The 16,161-nt window shown below is 39.9% G+C and overlaps 1 protein-coding gene and 1 long non-coding RNA gene across 4 annotated transcripts in view; one reads left to right on the top strand and one right to left on the bottom strand.

Annotated features, from left to right (window-relative positions):
* Positions 1–16,161, top strand: part of DRC11 (dynein regulatory complex subunit 11) — a 101,841-nt gene that overhangs the window by 10,523 nt on the left and 75,157 nt on the right. For 2 of the 3 annotated variants that reach the window (XM_075001435.1, XM_075001438.1), the window contains exons 2-5: positions 1,241–1,568; positions 3,712–3,831; positions 5,977–6,168; positions 6,902–6,973. In XM_075001435.1, coding sequence (XP_074857536.1) covers positions 1,241–1,568; positions 3,712–3,831; positions 5,977–6,168; positions 6,902–6,973 — 712 coding nt within the window. Of the gene's footprint in view, positions 1–1,240; positions 1,569–3,711; positions 3,832–5,949; positions 6,169–6,901; positions 6,974–16,161 lie in introns of those variants that run through there. The other variant, XM_075001437.1, reaches the window with a different exon arrangement.
* Positions 2,130–15,583, bottom strand: LOC142016945 (uncharacterized). The gene is made up of 4 exons (XR_012646415.1): positions 15,356–15,583; positions 13,196–13,257; positions 12,662–12,823; positions 2,130–2,618 (listed from the first exon to the last, which is right to left on the bottom strand). It is a non-coding gene; the product is annotated as an uncharacterized LOC142016945 (long non-coding RNA).

The raw sequence follows: 16,161 nt of genomic DNA, 5'->3' as shown, positions 1-16,161 counted from the left end.
TCAAGTATATAAAGGTTGTGATCTAAGATAAACAGATTATGGCTAAAACCTCACCCAGAGCAGTACTCTTATTTCTAGCTCTTGGAAATAAAAATAAAGCTTTGCTCTTCACTGAGACGAACTTTTTTCACCCATTCACAAGCACTCCAAAGTCATTCAGAAATATCTAATCCTTAATGTGGGGAGAGAGACAAACATAACTACCAGAAATATGAAGCAAACCAATTATGTATATTTACATTTGAGAAACAGAAAACCCCAACTTAATACACGAAGAGTTTGGTCATCTCCCAGTCTAGCTCATAGAGCTCCAGAACCCTGTGTCACCAGGTTTACTGCCCCCAACTGAGCAGGCTATAATGCTGTGAAGTCAGCTCACCATTACCATCACTGTTCTGGTCAGGTCTTACTGCAGAGCCAACTCCGTTCCTTTGCAGACAATGAGGCCCTATTACTTTGTTGCGGCCAAGCTTTGTTACCAAACAAAGTCAGTTTCTTGTTCAGTCAGAGTGATTTCTCACCCAGGGCATCTCTTGCACTGTTCTACGTCCTTGCAACTGCACAGGACTGGCAACAATGTATTATCACCTTTGTGCATTGAAACAAACAGTTTCAACCCAAAAAACAAAAACAACAGGTGGAATTATGGGTGAACAACAAAACAATGTATGCAAATGAAGTTAGCCAGAGCTGGGTTTATTGCTTCTTCCAAACAGAGGGAGCAGAGAGCTGTGCCCCTCTAGGTTTTCTAGCCAGGGTACTATGGTAACAACTATATTTTGTGATGAACTCCAATGATTTCTAACTTTATGTTATTAAAGCACAATTTTAAAACTATTTCTAAAACTTCTTTATTAATTTGGACAATGCAAAAGAGCTCTGGTTTAATAAACTCTGCTAAAATACATAAACTCTGCCTTAAAATTCATGTTGGCTCAGTTTTTTAAATCTTTTTCTTGCATGGTGACAAGCATCAGAGGGGTAGCAGTGTTAGTGTGCAGCTGATGAAGTGGGCCTTGGCGCACGAAAGCTTATGCTCCAATAAGTCTGTTAGTCTATAAAGTGCCACAGGACTTCATGTTGTTTTTATTCTTTTTGGAATTAAAATGCACGTCAGTGCTTGTGTTTGTGAAACAGCCACACTTCCGGAGTTCTGGCAACCTCATTAATTGTGTGTCCAATCATGTGCTAATCAATGCTTATATCTTTAACTAACATATTCTTTTGTCCTTTCAATTAGCACTTATAATAAGATGTGGGCAGAAGCCCAAGAAGCCCTCAACAGTCTGCTCCAGAGGGAGACACAAGATACGCCTGTAAAGCCACAGAAAGATCGTATAATTGTGTTCCAGACTTTAGCCACCTTCTACATCAAATATGTGCAGATTTTCCGTAACTTGGAGACTGCTTACGACCAAATCGTTCACCCACAAAAACGGTTAGTGATTCGGCAAGTGCTGGAGGGAGTGATGGGCCGTATCCTGGAACTGAAGAATGAAATGGTGATGCTGGACAACTCCGAGTTTCATTACTTTGATGATATTCTGCAAGATCTCAAGCTTTCTCCTGTAGGTATACTTTTATCATAAGTTAGGAAAATATTCTGTATAGTCTATAGTCTCATATAAATTAGATGAGGTCAATGAAGGTGTGCTGATTTACACTATTCAAGGATCTAGCCTAGTATGTGCAGGGCTGCCAACAGAATTGCTGGGGTCCTGGGCAAGGTGAAGGAGTGGCTTTGAGTTCCCAGAGGCATTGGGCTGGGGGCTAGCCTCCACCCTCATCAGCAGCATTGAGTATGCACCAGAAACTGCTCCACTTTACATCAGCAGAGAACTTGGCCTGCTATATGCTCAGCTGTTTACTGCACAGTCACTATTTATGGTATTGCTGTTAAAAATAAATATACAGCACTAGCACATTTACCTGGCATGCTTGGGTCCCTAACTAAATTAAATGTGTACACTTTTTCCGTGCTCTCTGACAGTGATGAAGGGAAACTGACCACAACATCCCCATATGAAGCCCCCTTCCCCTGCCCTTCCTCAAAGGTGGGAATCTCAGGACTGAAGTGGTAGGGCACCCCCTGCCCCAGCCTTTCACCTTCCTGGTGATTGTCTCTTTTGTATATGGTTTTATGAGACACAATCCTATTTGAGGCACATTCTGTTTTCCAGGCACAACCAAAAACTTACGTTGCTTTAACTTATGATGAGAGGAAGGGGTACACCAAATTTGGTGGCTTGAGCTCTTACCGTTTAGGAGGAATTCTTGAACACACAGACTAGCAAACAGACAGACAGACAAACTTTCTAAACTATTTAGTAGATATATTCACTTTACAGTGAGCTTTTCACAGGGGAGCAAGCTTTTTTTGAAAAAATGAGGGGTGAAACTGAGATAGCTACTCAGATCTGGTAAAATGTTGATGTACATGAACTGTTTCCTTCAGTACTCGAGTCTTCCATCACACTCCCCAGTTTGGAATTTAGAAAGCACAGAAGCATGAGGTATATCCCAGAGTCTTTAACTGGACATTGGTACTGTTTTTGTCCTCATCCACTAACTGCCCAGGCACCATACTCTTGTCCATCTCTGAAGTGATAGCCAGGGTTCTGCAGAAATAAAAGCAAAAGTTCATTTGCTTGAGTAAATCTTTTAGCTCTTTTCTTTAATAAAATCTTTATGAATGGCACCATTATGTTCCAGGTCAATCAGGAAACCAAAGTAGAGACAATTGTCATGTGTTTTCATGTTTGAAATGGCATAGTTAGTAGTTGTAGTTAGTCCCAGGATATTAGAGGGACGGTATGGATGTGGTCTCATCTTTTATTGGACCAACTTCTGCTGATGAAAGATAGGCTTTCAAACTTACACAGAGCTCTTCTTCAGTGGTGTGTAAGCTTGAAACTCTGTCTCTGCACCAAAAGCAGTTGGTCCAATGAAAGATATTATCTCACCCACCTTGTCTTTCTAATGCCTTTTCGTTAAATTTGTACTTGCCATTAAGAACGGCTAGCGATCACATACATTTTCTCTGCATGTCTCTAAAAAAGCCCTCTTGTTTGACTTCTTAGCATCAGTGAGTAATGGTGTAGGAAAACAATCAATAAAAATGTGAGACAGTTCTAATGTGTATGATACAAGTAAGTACAGGCAGACTCTTGGGCAGGTCTTTCCATTCATTCTTGATTGGAAATACCGCAGGAATAAGACACCTTAGAAATCATGAAGGGTTAGATAATTAATCAGATATTAATTCCTTGTAATAAAAACAATGTGCACATCTGATTTGTTTTTCAATATGTTAATTAAATAATGAGGGAGGATCTTGCTAATGAGTTTATTAAATTCAGTGGAAGTCACTATCTCTACATTTTTAAATACCTACCAGCACACCCTAAAATGTTCAAAATAGTTGCTAAAAAGTAACTGAACAATTTTAAAAAATGCTGTGGAAACCTGTATGAAACTGGGTTTTCCTGATTCAGAAACTGGATGACTATGTTATTGTTGAACTAGGCCTTGAACAATTGCAAAGTAGTAGCACAACAGCTGTTACATAGGTCAAGTCACACAATACTCCTAGAAATTCAAGAATCTTTAGGGCAACTTAATAAGTCTGTGAAGGAAAGATGTTAAAGTAATAAGCAACATGGTTTTTAAACCCAGCTCTAACAGTGTCCCATGAATATTTCTCTCCCCTAGGAACACATAGAGATCCCTATCCCAAGGTATTTTATTAAGGAGAAGTTGAAGGTGCTCAGAGAAAGGGAAAAAATCCTGGCTCAGATTTTAATGAATGCTGGATTACAAGACATCAAACCGGTTAGTACACGATGGGGACTGTATTTATCCATTCATCTGCCTACCCTTTTCCTTTGTGACTGAACATGTTTTCAAACATACAAGTGAAGTAGCCATATTTCCTCCATAACCTATTCATAATAAATCACTGCTGTGAGAAATATCTTTGTATTATATATTTAATTAAAGTGCATTACTAGGTAAATCACAACTGGAAAGAAACATAACATGCATTTCATTCCACCACCAGGAAAGAATGCCCTCCATCTGAGAAATATTAACAATCTGCAAAATAATGTGGCTAAGTTTTATGCTGGGAAGGTAATAGAAGAGCAGCTCTTTAGCCCCAGTTCATCAAGCATGGGCTATCTTTTACTGCATGAGTAGTCCACCAGCTTAGGTACAAACTTCAGTATTATCTGAGCCAGGGCTCATAACCAGCACAGGAATCACAGTTAAGGCTGCATAACTATTAGTATCTTAGCCTTCCGTTTTCAATTGTTTAAAACATTCTGAAAAATTCCTGTGATCTTCTCCTGCAATACCTAGGAGAAAAGAACTGAAATGTGACAACATGATAATCCTTGGAGAGGAGAAGTGTCTTTGAACAATCCGGTGAAAACGGTTTTTGATCTGATGAAGTTAAGACTCTTTGAAAACAGAGTGGTGCATGTGAGCAGTACTCTTTGGAAGCTTTCTTCTCCTCTAACTCCTAAAGCGCACAGCTGTGCATGCATGTCTGGCTAAGACTTTATAGCCAGAAGAGAACACTATGACACTGTAACTTGACTTCCTCCAACACACAGGCCATAGCATTTCACCCACAAATTCCAGCAGTGAAGGGGATTAATCTTCCCTACTATATACATGAGACTATCAGCACCAACAACTTGTGGCTGAAGTAATCTGGTCAGTGAAAATAAAGAGTTGAGGGCTTCTGCAAATTTCATAATGAGCTAGCAAAAATGTTCCTATGACAATCCCTAGTCTCAATCCCTGCCCTCCTTCAAGTGTGTTTGCCTACTTACACTCTTCCTGCCTGCCTCACCAGGAGTGACCTATTAAGGATGAACCTGCCTGGTGTGGATTACATGCAAGTGAGGAGTTAATACATGTACTCTAGTGTGACTGTAGGGCAGTACTCTCTTGACATGCCACCATGCCGAGACATGTAAAGCTGAATAAAATAACCTTTATTCGCACAGTTTGTATGTACTGCTATGTGCACTACTTCATATTAATTCTGTCCACTGATTTCCTATGCTCAAATACTACCATCGAAATTAATGTTGAGTATTCTGTACTTTCGTTTGCCGTATAGTGAATCAGGAACTTCTGGCAGTCTGCTTACATTCATATGCTTATATGACTTCATTAAAGCTATTACGGAATCTGCGTTAAAAATTAAACAGTTTAGCAGGGGACATTTATGATTTAATTTTTATGTATTCATGGAGCATATATATTTTTCCATGTAGGAAAAACCAAGTTTCACATTCAATGCAATGAATGCAACTCATTATTTGTATACAGAATTGTATCCAATAGAGGGTGCCAATAACATGAGAGGAAAAATAGTCTGCCTGTCTGGCAAGTGACATCTAGGCCTTGGAGGCATATTCAGAAACCCTTATCTTCAGATTTTTGTAGAAAAGTAACAGGAAGTCAATATACAGACAGAGAGGACTATTAGTTTAATAGAATTTAACCATACTGATACTTAGGCTTATTTCTCAAAACAAACTAAAAGCTATAAGTGTTTTGTTACAGTGACAATGATTTTACTTGGTACCCCTATGATAGCAGGAAATCCCTGCCCCTCTAAAACCCTACCTTACCAAAGAGTATGATGGTTAGAGAAGTGATATGTCTGGTACACTTACTCCTTACATGCTTCTCTGGTTAAAACTAAGATCCTGGAATAATTATCAAGATGCCAAACTGTCAGAACTAAAATTAAATGGTCCCGAGGTATAGGTTTCAACCCCCACTGTACTGAGCTACTTAGTCTGGGATGGATTTCAGTAAGCTATCATTAGCTATTCAATTTGCCAACTAAAGTAGAATTAGCAAAAGACATGTCTGATTTTTCAAAAGGATTCGAGAAAATGACTTAGCATCTACATGGTCTGGTAACAGGCCTATCTGTTTTTCACTGTGCCATAGACGAAATATGTAAAGCCCTTGCCTCTTGAAGAAGTCATTAGGGTAATCCAGATTTCAGAGAGGGCTCGTCAAGGTCGCCTACGGGCTAAATTCATGAAGCAAATCTACCTGGAAGAAAAGAGAGAAAGACAAGCCAGGCTTCAGGGAGGAAAAGCTTCAAATCAGGAGTCTGCTGCCCTTCGTATTCAAAAGGTGAGTCTTGGTTCTGTCAGGAAAACACTGGCAGAACTGACAGTGGGTTTTTATTCTCAAGAGAAGCAAAGAGAGAAACTAAGCTCATGACACTAAATGCTCTGAAATGGCACCCACCTAATTGTGTAGCTGGTTGGAACCCCATCATGTGGGCCATTCCAAGTAAAAACTGAACAAAGAAATAGAAATGACACAGAAAAGAACCATCCTGCAGTGGTGAGGGGCTCAACTAGGTGATAAAATCAGCCTTTCATCTCTGATTTCTGTGGCTCAGACTGTCCTCTCTGAGCCTTACACCAAAATCCAAATTATGGTAGGTGATTCATTTATTAGAGGCATAACACTTGCTACTCTCTCTCTGGGGAAAAAGTGAGTTTTTCCCAAAACAGAAAGAAGCAAGGTGTAGTCAGTGCACAGTTGAGAGGAAGGCAGGTCCACATGGTGAATCCTCACAATGTGTTTGCAGGATCGCAGAGCACACTGAGAGCAGGACTGGACTCTAGCTCTAAACAGGCTTTCAACGGTTATGCTTTTAACATGCCAGGAGGAGGGGGAAGAGCAAACTTCAGAATGTGTTTAAAATAATACTGCAGATGGCAACCTGTTCAGGAGTAATTGCTTCAATTGTATATTCTGTTTTTCCTTCCTCTATTTGTTTTTTCCTGTGCCTGCTGCAGTACAGGAAGCTGTAACAAGGCCCATTTATCTCATTAGAGTTGTGTTTACAATGCAGGTTTGGCGGGGATTTACCCAGTGGAAGAAAACAGTGAAAATGAGAGAAGACGAAATGATATTTCTGGGGATGGTAAGTGTTGCTTCCCAAAGAACATACCATATGTTCAAGATTGTCTTCTGTCTTCCCTTTGGATATCTGTAGCCCTTAACTCTAGCAAGATGAATGGGAAATTCCTTTCTTATGGAGTCTCTTCTAACATTTCTCCTGTGTAGTCCCAAAGCACACTCACTGTGGAAGATGAGGGATGAGCACTGAGTTTGTCTTCTGTTGAAATTAATGAGAAAACTCCCCTAGACTTCAGCAGGTGCAGGACTAAAATGCCTGCAGGTTGGGATTTAGTGACCATAAATGTTTTAGCATTTGCACCTTTCAGAAACCACAGGATGATTCACTGTTAAATTCGATATTGACTATTTTAAAGTCTCAGGCCATGTCTACACTCCAGCCAACTTTTGAAAGGTCTGATCCAGAAGATCTTCTTTTGAAAGAGGATGTCCACACACAAAAGAGTGCATCAGAAGATTGATCTGCTCTTTCGATAGAGAGCATCCACACAGCCCCTGCTCTTTCAAAAGAACAGGCCAGGGATTGAACAATCTGGTGCCATGAGGACTGCTCTTTCAGAAAAAGGTCTCACAGAGCATCTACAGATTATGTTTTTTCCAAAAGAAACTTTCGAAAGGAGGCACTCTTCCTGATTCGGGAACAGAAGAGGGCTTCCAGAAGAAGAGCCACATTCTTTCTAGTTTGGATTGCAAAAATGCATTTTCTGTGTGGACGCTCCATGTGTTCTTTCGAAGAAGGGCCTGTTTTTCCGAAAAAACTTGATAGTTTAGACGCAGTCTTAGAGAGGACTCTAATCTCTAGAAGATGAACAGAGGTAATTGGATATACAGCTACATCCTCTTTCCACTATCACCTACACACTGCTAATGGATTGTGAGCCGGGTTACAGACACAGGGGCTAGTAATTCAAAAACATCCAGGAGCAGCAGTGGTTAGAGCCCTGAGCCCTTTAAATTGCCACCCAAGTGCTGTGCTTTGTACTCTTTGCTAGGGGCTGGTCTGAAGGATGGCAAGGTCGGGGAGGGGTCTCTGCAGCGCACTCCAGGCGGCACTGAGGGCTGGCTGCCCCAGCCACACCTTTTCTACCAAGACCCTGCCCCTTCTGAGGTTGCACAGCTGCCCCCCACTGCACCTTGCCCAGAGGCCTGGCAAGTCTGTCGACACCCCTGGGTGTGAGGACAGCCATGTCTTGTACCCTATGGGAAAAACCTGCCCCTGTGGGGATAAGACAGCTTACAACCTAACACAACATCCAGTTTCCTCACTTTCTGATGAGTTTGAGGAGAAATAAAGTTAATGTTGGCAATTCTGTGCTCAGCAGAGCTGTTAATTGATATCAAATATCTAATTGAAGGCTATGGGGAAAATAACAAGCACTTTGTCTTCCAACACTCTAACTCACCCAATTTGGTTTTTTTCCTTTATTTTTAATGACACGTTCTCATCTATGGCCTCTAAAAGAAACAAGGGGCAAACAGGAAGCAATTCACACTGATGGATCAGCAGAGACCTCCAAGGTCAAGCCCTTTGATGTATGAGCATGCCAGCTCTCTAAAAATGATCACAGCTTTTCATCTGTAAACACATTGAACTTGCTTTTCTAATACTTTAAGATTTAGTTAAATTGGAAGACATGGCTACTCATTATTTTAAGATCGTCACAAGTGTGTCAGAACTTGTACTGCAAGAAATACAAATTCGCTTTAAATTATTTTAAATTCTAAAGAAGTATAATTTAAATGGGACTTTGAAGAAGTAGAAACACTTTAAATTATGAATGATGACTTATTGAGCCATTCAGCTATATGAACCTAACAAGAATGTATGCAAAGAGAGTGACCTCTGAATTAACAGTGCTCATACAATTTTGCTTTCAGTGCTTAGGGCGCCTCCCTGAAAAATACTTTCTGTCCATTTTCTGGTGGTGAAGTTTATTTCTTATTTTATCTGATGACAGAGTAGAAGTCTGTATTGTAGAGATTTGTTTTACCATAGTAGAAACTCTCATTATTATTTATTAGAGCCTATTTAAAGAAACAATATGATTTCCTCAGCTCATTTTTCTAATCTTAGATAAATCATGATCTGGAAAAAAAAAACACAACTGACAAGGAACACATATATCTTTATAACTGTCTCCTGACCTGCTTCCCGGTCTTCCTCAGATTCTTGCTCCACAACTGGTTCAGTAGTCAACGTTCCATTCCACATTTGGTATTTAACCCACTTTGACTCTGGCATGACAAACATGACAGACTATCCTGAGAATGTGAGTGCCCTGTGCAGAAGAAACTGGTTTTTTTTCTTTTTTTTTTACTCCAAACATGATAAAGTTATAGGCCAGCCATATGATGTTTCTGGTTTTTTTAAAGCTAGTATCTAACTTCTCTTGTTCACCTATAACTCAAGAATAGCTTAGTGCTAAGACTTGAGACATCAGAGGACAGGTTCACCAGTGTGCCATAGTTGGTTTGTGTTGGTCTAGTGATCCAAAGCAGCTGTAAACCAAGCTTAGCTGGCTGGCTAACCCCTGTTTATAGCTGCTTTGCTTCAGTGAAGTGGTGGAAAGCAGCTGGAGCTCAATTCCTTTGGTAACACAGGTGCACCTTTCATTTGAAATCAATGGGAGGGGTGCTCAGAATAGATCCCAATCCTGTGAAGCTCTACATGCCTCTTAAAGTCATTGACAGTTGAGGGTCTACATCTGTGGAGATTCTCAGCATTTAACAGGACTGGTCTGTAAGTGAGGACATATTGGGCTCCCACTGTGCTTAACAGTCTCAAAACACAGGTTAGCTTAGAGGAAAATCTGTTAACATAGTAAATTCTTAAAGATTATTTGTAAATTGACTGATTCTACATAAATCTATTCCATGGGAACAGAGGAGAAGTCAGAAAAGGAGAAAGCAGGAAGGAAAGTCAAAGTACTTCACACCCTGGAAACTCAACAAACTTCCATTCTGTGAATTTGATCTGTTCTTGGTACAGGTTGAACCTCTCTAGTCTGGCACTTTCGCATCCAGCAATATCCATAATCGGCATGATTTTAATCAGCCAGACCATCACTTATCATGGGTGTGCCCAAATTTCCTGAGATCCCATAAAGTTTGTTTACAGCCTCCAGTCCTGGCTCTCAATGTTCTGTGCTGTTATTTAGCTATAGTTTACTCCCAAGCATCTTCTAAGAGCCCAGTAAGCAGTGGAAGTGTTGTTAATGTGCTACAAAATATTGACCTCCCATGGTGCAGCTCAGCCTACAGCAGCAACTGGTGCTCAATGGCCTCTGCATCTTGCCAGTAGCGAATATAAGTGAGGAGAAGCTGTAAAGGCACCCAGTGACTTTTGAAACTAGTGATGATGTGTGGGTTTCATTTTGGTTTGCAAGAGGTGCCAGGCTCAATCCAGCAGACTGCTGAATGTGCTGGCCCCGATCTGGCAAAACTCTTCAACACATTTTTAGCTTTAAATATGAGAAGGCCGACCCTTGAAGTTAAACACTTCACATGCTCAAGTGATTTACACACTGAGGCCTTTTTTGTTGGACATGTACACATTGATATATATTGTTGTGTGCACTGCTAGGCAACTTTTACACTATGTTTTTATACAGTGATTTATGGTCCTACCTAGAGAGAGTCTACAGCAAAATATAAGCTAATACACAACTTTGCATATAGTTTGAGAGGCTTTTCCTCCTTTTCATGTGGATTTTCAAGTGAAAGACATCATGTGCTCTTAAATAACTATGTTCTCGCCTCCTTACCTCTTCTGTACACACCCTAATTTAGGCATGTTGGCTTGGGCAAGAGTTGTAGTCCTATCTGAGGAAACAGTCTGGATTTGCCAAACTTTTTTTGTACTCTTTGAATTCCTAATAAATGTATTACATTTCAGCCAGTCAAACAAAATCAGCATTCCTCAGAACAGCCTTCCAAGTAAACATTGGAGGTTGTCGCTAAATAAATAATTAGATTGGATATAACAAACTGCAAGTTCTATAAATAAGTAGAGCATAAAATAAGTCTATGGCTCATGAAGTGGATAAACAGAATAGCTGAAGGGTGCCCCAAAGTCTGTTTTTATTAAACATAAATCTAAAATGCTATTTTGGCTTAATTTATAGCCCATGTTATGTTTGAGAAGTCAGCACAAAGGGGGTTTTGTATTATTTCCTCAGAGGTACATGTTTGCAAAATCTGAATAGTGTTATCCTACATTTAATGAAAATTTTAAATGTGTTTAGTATCAAACTTGTAAGATACTAGAAGACAACACAGACACATTTCAGTTATTTTCTGCAATTGCACATTCCTGCTTGTGTAAATGTGTTGATATTTAAACAACTGGATTTTATAATCAAAGCCATGAATTACTATTTTAGTAAAAAGTCTGGCAGCATGCCCAGGATTAATAGCTAAAATAAATTCAACCATGATTATACAAAATAATGTCATTATGAATGATTTTTTTAAATTCCACACCAAATATAATATTTCTTTTATCTTTTTAATAAATACTATAAGTTTCATAAGGATATAAACTGAGCAATTTTCAGTATTTTTCTATCAAGGCCTCCTACTACAAATAAATGCCATTATTTGAATGCATGTGACAATGACTTTAATTGGCAAAGCTATTGGAGTGAATCATATAGTGTGTAGCTTTAATGAATGTAATACATTTCGCTTTGCGATTCTGTGTTGTACCTAATTTGGGACTTCAGTCATATAAATTCATATGCTGCTTCAAGGCTACCACTATTTGTGTTGTATTAAAGTGAAAGATATATGAATAAATACTAAGTAAAATAAGAGACTTGGTTTAAAATCTATTCTTAATTCCTGCAAACAAAATATATTGAGAAATACAGAAAAGCTCAAAATAATAAATGTCTCTAAGTTTGTTAAAAGAATGTCCAGACCAGGGGTCTGCAACCAAAATAGCAAGAAGAGCCATTTTTTAAAAATTCAATTACAAAAATCAATACTGCGAGAGCCACAATGCATGTGAATACGAGACGGTTCTTAATAAATGTTGTCAAACTGTACGTTTTGTAACCCCTATTTTAAGAACAGTGCACAACAATGATTTGTACCAGTTAGAAAGTTTAAGTTACTTTCACCCCTGGATTAGATAGCAAATGAGGACAAGGAAAACGCTGCAGCAGGGGATACAGGAAGGAGCAATGTTCACATCAACCCTCCATGTCTCCTGCATTCCCAGGCTCTACCCCATCAGCCCCCAAACCCGCCACCCATCACCAGGCTTTACCTGCCTCAGTCCCCAAATCTGCCCCCTATTGCCAAGCTTCAACGCATCCCACAAACACACCTGCCCCCACATCTCCAGGCTTAACCTGTCCCAGACCCAAACCAGCCCCCCAGACTAATCCATCTGTGGTGCTGGCTGGGGAGCCTACATCAAGCAGCCATGTACACCCAGCAGAAGAAAGGCTGGGATGGAGATGTCCCCTTGGCAGGGGTGAGCTGAGCCACAACCACCGGAGGGGTGTGGACACTTGGATAGGGAGGAAAGTGAGGGGCTCGCTGCAGCCCCCTGCTCTGCCACCGCTGAAATAATGGAACTAAATGCAGTTGTTTTAATGGCCAGATCCCTCCCGACACTATATTTTGCTGAGAAATATGTCTTCTGCAATAGAGGTGTATTATCAAACACATGAAACAGACTTACTAGTTTAATGGATATTTGTTGTACACAGCTCTGTTTAGAGAACAAAATTTGGGGGAAAATTATCCAAAAGAGAATCTCCACAGTAGAAATCGCACGAAAAGGTGGGATTTGGGTTGAAGGTCTGCAAAATGAGTTCAAGATACTCTATCCAAAGTAAAATACCTGATAATAAAAACATGGTAAATTTACCATTCAGGCACCAGAGTTCTGAAATACGAAATAAAATAGAATGTACTTATTTACTGAAATTAAGGCTATTTCGCCCTTAAATGTAATCTTAATGGAACAATTGAAGAGCACTTAGTTCCACAGCATGGGGCATCCTCTATGCAGAACTATAGCCTTAAGCATGTCTAGCCCGCCCGCACACCTCTGATGCTTTATAATGAACAATAAAGCACACTATGTTGGTGAGAGCTGTTGAGCTGACTAAGCATAAAGAGTGAGACTTTTCCACCTTGAGAGGGTGGTCTGTACAAACAAGTTCCTAAGCAAAAACCATAACACGGGTGAGCTTTCATCATGTGAGCTTACCTTGAAAAATGCAGGGACCTTCTACCGCCAGGTCTTTTTTCATTTCACAGAACCTAAATTCTCTTTTCAAAAACACAAAACACAACAGCAAGCAGTTCTCTCAGTGTACTTGTGACTGATGAGTTGGAAAAACATTCTTTTGGACAAATGTCCATTTTGCCTTATTAATTTAAACAAGGATTTTAAAGACAAAGCCCATCAAACATTAGATAAGCATTTTAAGTTAATGGGCCGTGCAGTCCTATTTTCCCACAAACTCAAGAAGCTCCATATTATGTCCTATTTTTACAACAACATCCATTATTAATATGTATACTTTTGCTGACAGAGGACCTTGCTAAAAATGTGAGTTTCGTTATCCAGTTCTGGGTCATTAACTATGGAAAGCTTGTAAATATAATGGTTTATTCACATGGGAAGCCTTCATTAAGATGCATTACTCTATAGCTGATGTGGCTATAGTGCATTATTGAGTTCACTGTCTCCATCTAATATTTGTAATTTGTTTTTAAATGAGTTGCTGTTTATAAGGCGAGTTAACAAATTTGAATTTTGCCTGACCAGAGAAATTTCTTTAAGAGGAAAAATGCTTCTGCCCCAAGGAAAAGCTATTTATTAGTGTCTGACTGCAGAGTGCCGCCCTAGGAGTCAAATGCAGCCACATTAAAAGCATTCAGGAAAACAACATAGCAAAGACTTTTGTTTTTAACATGTGCATAAAGTGTACAGATGATAACTCTGAAAACTTTAAGGATTCTGGGAACCGTCCATGGAATATTGATTGGGAATATTTTGTGGGGGTATTCAAAGACTTGTCATCTGGATGCTGTAGTAGCTGGGGTTATTTGAAACTATGTTGTCATGGGGACAGTCACCATGAGAGAGAGGAAACCCCTCCACTAGGTTAGCATTTCCTTTTCTCCGCATCCTTGGATACTCTAGCTGCGTAAGTCATACCTCGTGTCTCTTTTATAGGCCGCTGAACACCTCTCTCTTTGAAAGGAGCATGTGAAGAAAACACACCATGTTGGGTTCTGTGCTGTGGCATCTCTGAGGTCATGGAGGCCTTTAGGGTAGTATTTAGGAACCTTATATAGGCCCCAAAGTTTGAAACCGGGTTTCTTGATACTACCTCAAACAGGTGACCTAAAAAATGAAACTTTGAATACAAAGAGAACAGCCTGAAGTCCACAGAAACAGAGCTCCAGTAATGTATGGTGTAATTGGAGTTGTTCCTTTGTAAAGCAAGAGAACAGAAAAATAATTCTCTGATTCACAACTGTACTATCCTTGGCAATGTCCAACCCATTTTTCCTTACATTTACTTTCAAGTTGGGAATGCTGGAGATCCTATTACTAGAGTAGATTACATTTTCTGTAACTAACATATAAAACAACATGCTTTGAACACCCTGTATGTTGTTTCTGTGTATACTCTGTCATTTTCCTTGGTTAGGCTATGCCTACACTGGGCAAAGTAAGTCAACCACATGTATGCGATTCTTGCTACGGCAATTGCATAGCTAGAACTGACATATCTACGCTTGGCTAACTTGGCCATTTCTACTGAGGAAAGTCAACAGGAGAGTTTCTCTTGTCAACCACCCTTACTCCTTACGTCTCATGAAGAGTACAGGGGTTGGCTACGACCCCTTGAGAGGCTGATTTCACATGTCCGTACTAGAAGCACAAAATCGACCCCTGGAAGATTGACCCTGAGTCAATCTGCTCACACTGGGGTAGTGTAGACATAGCCTTAATTGCCTCAGTCAAGGTGAACATAATAAGAAGCTCTTTCCACCCCTTTCCTTATATGTCAGTTCCTTACCCTGCCAGTCCTTGACCTCAGTAGTTATAGTGTTCTGTCTGAATATTGTTTGTTTTCCATATTTAAACTATTTTATTTTTTCATTTTGAAAAATCCTGAGACATACCACTGGCCTAATTCACCATTTCCTTTCCCACGCTGCCCTTTGTTTTTGTCAGCATGATTCCATTGGTTTCAACAGGAGTAACCAAATGGTTATGCAGGTCTGTTTTATACATGTAACATTTCACTAAACGCCAAATACACGTTACGTGATTTTTAAAATGCAGTTCATCACTCTCCTAATTGTCTTAGAAAACAGAAGTCAGCTTATATTTGTTACATGTGCATACCTCGTGGTCTTCAACTCACATGCGGATTTGTAACACGTTCCACATCAGAGTGCCACTTATCATAGCCATTCGTGCCCCTGATTTCAGAATCATTCTCCCACTCCTCTTCTGTAATTCTTCCTCATTGGACCTTTCATATTTGAGTTAGCTCCATCTTCTCCAGGGTGGAGACAATTAAATACCAACATTTCATAGCAGCAGCTGCCTCTTCCCCATTCAAATGTACCATTTCCACATGAGTAACTTCTGTAATCTAATTTAGAAAATGTGAAGAAAGAAAAGAATCTGGATGGATGAGCAGAGTATATCATAAATTCCAAACAACGTAAATGTTATCATTTTCCCCTTTTCTTTTTCACTTGTTATTAAGACATTCAGAGGGTGCTCACATTCTCCATGGTATAAGTGGCACATATAAAATAGTACCCTAATAATTAACAAAAGATAACACAGAACAGTTCCTGCAACTAGCAGCCAGAATAAATCTCCCTGCCACTGGTTGCCCTTTGTATTAGTGAAATAGGAGATTTCCCACTGCCCTCCACCTCTTGCTCCTATTCCAGTTAATGGGCTAATTTGGTGACTGGGGCTACACAAGTTCTGGCCAGCTGATGTAAACTATCCGCTAACACACATTCCTACACTGAATTGCCCCGGTCAGAAAAAATGCATGTGTGGTGGTCGTGCTTGTCCTCTCTCTCCGCCCTCCCTATTTCTTTTGCTCAGAAGGATCAGAGGAGCACTCCTCTCAGCTCATTGGGAAACATCCAGCTCTTGCCCCAGATCCTTCCATTCAAGGGGTTCCC

This window comes from Carettochelys insculpta, chromosome 8 (genome assembly GCF_033958435.1).
Source record: "Carettochelys insculpta isolate YL-2023 chromosome 8, ASM3395843v1, whole genome shotgun sequence".
In the NCBI taxonomy this organism is placed as follows: Eukaryota; Metazoa; Chordata; order Testudines; family Carettochelyidae; genus Carettochelys; species Carettochelys insculpta.
The sequence above is the reverse complement of the archived record's forward strand: the minus strand, read 5'-3'. Positions and strand labels throughout refer to the sequence as shown.